The sequence below is a fragment of the Frankliniella occidentalis genome, unplaced genomic scaffold (genome assembly GCF_000697945.3).
Source record: "Frankliniella occidentalis isolate FOCC.00 unplaced genomic scaffold, Focc_3.1 Scaffold375, whole genome shotgun sequence".
NCBI classification, from domain to species: domain Eukaryota; kingdom Metazoa; phylum Arthropoda; class Insecta; order Thysanoptera; family Thripidae; genus Frankliniella; species Frankliniella occidentalis.
In genome coordinates this window covers 86,737-90,771 of record NW_026267498.1, presented here as the reverse complement: position 1 = coordinate 90,771, position 4,035 = coordinate 86,737, and the positions used below count along the sequence as shown (strand labels likewise).

Genomic DNA, 4,035 nt, shown 5'->3' with positions numbered 1-4,035 from the left:
TCTCTCCTATGGTACGTGGCGGCGGCGCGGCGTGGCGCAGTAGCCAGCCGGTCTGATCACATGACCCCGGCCAATTATCGAAATTATTCTTCATTACCAGCGGCTAGGCTACCTCCTCCTCCTCCCCCTCCTCCTCCCCCTCCTCCCCCGCGACGCGCACGCGGAGGCGCGGCGTCCTGGACCGGGTCAACGAGGCTGACATTCACCACCCCTCGTGCGGTGTGGCCCGGGCCGGCCCAGGCCTTTGTGCTCGGTTGTGCAGCAGGGCGGAGCGGGGCGGAGCGGGGCGGGGCCGCTTTGATGGGCAGTGTGTCGTGGCCTGGCGTGGCGTGGCGGCCTGCGACACCACGTCTACCCCGATCACAATGCAAGGGCTCGGCCACAACCTTGCCGCGCGCGTGTGTGTGAGAGGGGGATAGGGGGGAGGGGAGGAACAGGATCGACAGGAGGAGATTGGAGGGGAAGAGAATGCGGTGTGGCGCTTCCGTCCGTTTGAAGGAGCAGCTCGCCATGGAGCCCGCGCGGCCCCGGGCAGGACACAACACCTGCCACAGCCGACCGGGGCGCGGGCACGACGCAGTCCATGATAACCACATCGTTTATGCACCCCCTCCCCCTCCTCCTCTTCCTCCCCCCCTCTCTGTCTGTCTGTCTGTCTGTCTGTCTGTCTGTCTGTCTGTCTGTCTGTCTGTCTGTCTGTCTGTCTGTCTGTCTGTCTGTCTGTCTGTCTGTCTGTCTGTCTGTCTGTCTGTCTGTCTGTCTGTCTGTCTGTCTGTCTGTCTGTTTCTCTCTCGCTCTCTCTCGCTCTCTCTCGCTCTCTCTCGCTCTCTCTCGCTCTCTCTCGCTCTCTCTCGCTCTCTCTCGCTCTCTCTCGCTCTCTCTCGCTCTCTCTTGCTGCGCTGTGCATTGCATTGCAATCAGGGCCCGAGCTCGCCCTCCCTTTGGGCCCCGACTGCCACACGTTTCATTAGACACAAGCTGATCGTAATTGCGTGCGCAACCTGGCGGCGAGGAGGGCGGCGTCCAGGGGTGGTGCGGGAGGGGGGGGGGCGTGGCCGGGCGTCGGCAAGTAGTCTGTGTCTAGCAGACGTTAATTTGGCAAAGGCAGGGACACGATCGGACAGGAAAGGGGCGCGGCGGGGGCGAGCAGGGCGGGGTGAGTCCAAGGGGGGCGCGCAGCAGGAGGAGCACCGGCGCACGGCGCCCCCCGGGTACGGAATCCTAATTGGGAGGGCGACTCGGAGGAGGATCGCTTCCGGCGCACGGCACGTCCCCCCCGCCCCGCCACAGCGGCAACGAAACGAACAAGCCCTGCTCCTCGCGTCTCATTAGGCCTGATCAGCTTTCAGGGGGGTGCTCGACGACGACGTGGCCGAGGCCGAGCAAGGGTCGCCGTTTTCAGAACTCTTCTGTGGTGGGTGACTCTGCGGTGCAGGTGGTCAGCAGCTGGGGCCCGGGGGTGCCCGACAACGGCGCCCCGCCCATGGGGCGGCGCCGCCACCTGCAGTTGGGCGAGGTCGGGTTTAGGTCAGGTCACCGAGGGTCGCGGCTCCCGGCCCAGCGTGGGAACACCCTCGGGAGCACCGCACCTAGGGCGTGGTGGGGCGGGGCGGGGCGGCGCAGCACATCGCGTGCTCGGCCCGCAGGAGGCGCCAGCACGGGGGCGCCGCCTCGCTTCTCGTGCCTCTCGTTAGCCCGCTGCAACATTGTCGCTCATGCTCCGCTTGTCCTGCCCCCCAGCTACCAGACGGGCGACGGCATCAGCGCGCAGGCGGCGGGCTTCACCAGGAACCTGGGCATCAAGGACGCCGAGGCGCAGGTGGTGCAGGGCTCGTACTCGTACACGGGGCCCGACGGCGTCGTCTACACCGTCAACTACATTGCCGACGAGAACGGGTACCGGGCCCAGGGCGCGCACCTGCCCACGCCTCCCGCGGTCGCCGCCGTGCCCAAGGCCCTCCCGTACTACAACCAACAGCAGGCGACGTACCAGCAGCAGCAGGCGGCCTACCAGCGGCCGCTGCAGCAGCCCTACCAGTACCGGCCCTTCCAGCGGCGCTACTAGCGCGTGCCGCAACTGGGGCGCCCCGTGCCCCGCCCGCGGGCCCGCCCGGGGCACTCTGACGCCACGCTCCGCCACGCCGCTGCAGCCACACTTCCGATCCGACTGATTTGACGCGCCATTTCACTATGGGCCGGCCTCTGATCGCTCGGGTGGGAGGCGAGAGGAGAGGCGCTTCCTGGAGGAGGCAACGACGGCGGCCCCTGTCCTGTTGGCCTGCACTGCCGTCCGCGGCGCCGTACGGCACAGCGAAATTTGGCTTGTTATTTGATCGCGGAAAAAAATTGAGCTGCTCTTTTTTTTTAGGTTTGCTTTGATTCAAGTTGTTGCTTTCGCTGGGTCTGATGTGATGTGCTTTCTACGACCTTTCTTCTCTTTTTTTTTGATAATTTTTTTTGTGAATAAAAAAGAAATGAGGGATGCTCTTTGACTTTCGCTCTCTTCTTTATCCTCACGCCACCCTCGTTACCCGGCTATACACAGGCCTGCCGCGCGCTGCCCGCGGGCCGCCGCCGCCACCGCTCTGTCCACATCCTTAATGAAGCCGTGTGGCGGTAGCCGCCGAGTCAATAACCAGTTGAACTGATCGGATGAGCGCACGCATGGACCCGCCGCAGGAAGCCAGCGGGACACGTCACTGGTGAAAAGTAAAAAGGGCGTAAGTCCACGCGGACTTTGGATTGGACTTACGCCCTCCTCACTTTTGACCATAGTGATGTGACGTACGGCCGGTGGCATAGTCTCTGAGGATCTTTGGGATGAAGGGCGCGGCGCGGCGCCCACCTGTCCGGCAGCGTCCTGAGGCCGACGACGCACGATATGCGCGGGGGTGCGGGTCAAGGAGGACGCGAGGACGGTCGGTGGTGGGCAGGGTCACTACTGTGAGGCGGTGCGCGTGCGGCAGGATGGACGGACACGGCAGAAGCGGCTGCGGCTAATTCTCGCCTGCTGCAACATCAAGTCGATTGGATTGGACCCCACGGGACCACGCCCCGCCCCGCCCCGCCCCGCCCCGCCTCGCCTCGCCCATCTCCTTCCCGCACCCAGAAAACCGTTTCTTTGAATTAAAGAAATTTTATTTAATTCAACGAAAATTTCGTGCCAGAAACCAAAGAAATCTTTTTCGTTCATATAACGAAAAAATTTCTTTCACTCAACGAAAGTTTAGTCAGATTGAACAAATTTTCGGTGAGATAAAGAAATTTTTCTTCAAATCAACGAAAATATCGTCAGTTCGTGATTTCGTTAAGTCAAAGAAACGGTTTTCTGGGTGCGCCTCTCCCCACCTCTGGTCCACGCGACGAGCCGACAGTGTGTACTGGTCTGTATTATTTCTATCCGACGGGGCGGGGCCAGCCTACCGCGTTCATAGTGCCGTCGTCCAGGAGGTAAATCATACGCGGGGCGGCCTCCTCCTCGTGTGTATCCCATCCTCGGCGCGAGAGAGACGGAGCGTGACCGCGGCACATTCAAATAAGGTTCCGGTCCAATACAATACAGCCTCATCCCTGATGAGGCATCGTCCAAAGAACGTACGTTACGTTACGTTTCCCTCCGATTCATTCGCCGCAAATTACGCGGGAGCTCGGCGCCTGCGATACGTAGGATAGGCACCCCCGCAGAACACGTATGCACTGCAAGCGAGATGTTGCCTACCCATCAGGCGCTTCGAGAGCTTGCATTCTAGGCTGAACTCGGTACTTTCATTACGGCGAATGAAGGACGTATTTTCTAAATGATCCCTAAAAAAAAACTCCCGAACAACACTGTGCAGCCGAGCAACGCGCCGGCCAGGGCCAGCAGCAACAGGCCCTCGCCGCCTACAACGCGCTGCCGAGAGGTCAAAGCACTAACGCTCCACCTCCCGCGCGGCTCTATGACCCTGGCTGAACGGACTAGGATCCAGACCGGCCGCTTAATGAGTGATCGGAGGCGCGGCGCGCGGGGGAGTATGGTGGTGGTGGTCCCACGCC

The 4,035-nt window shown here is 62.0% G+C and overlaps 1 protein-coding gene across 1 annotated transcript in view; it reads left to right on the top strand.

Moving 5' to 3' along the window:
• Positions 1–2,492, top strand: part of LOC113206974 (endocuticle structural glycoprotein SgAbd-2-like) — a 9,153-nt gene extending 6,661 nt beyond the window's left edge. The window contains exon 3 of the mRNA XM_026423288.1: positions 1,741–2,492. Coding sequence (XP_026279073.1) covers positions 1,741–2,065 — 325 coding nt within the window. The 3' untranslated portion in view covers positions 2,066–2,492. The remainder of the gene's footprint in view (positions 1–1,740) is intronic.
• The last annotated feature ends 1,543 nt before the right edge of the window (positions 2,493–4,035 follow it).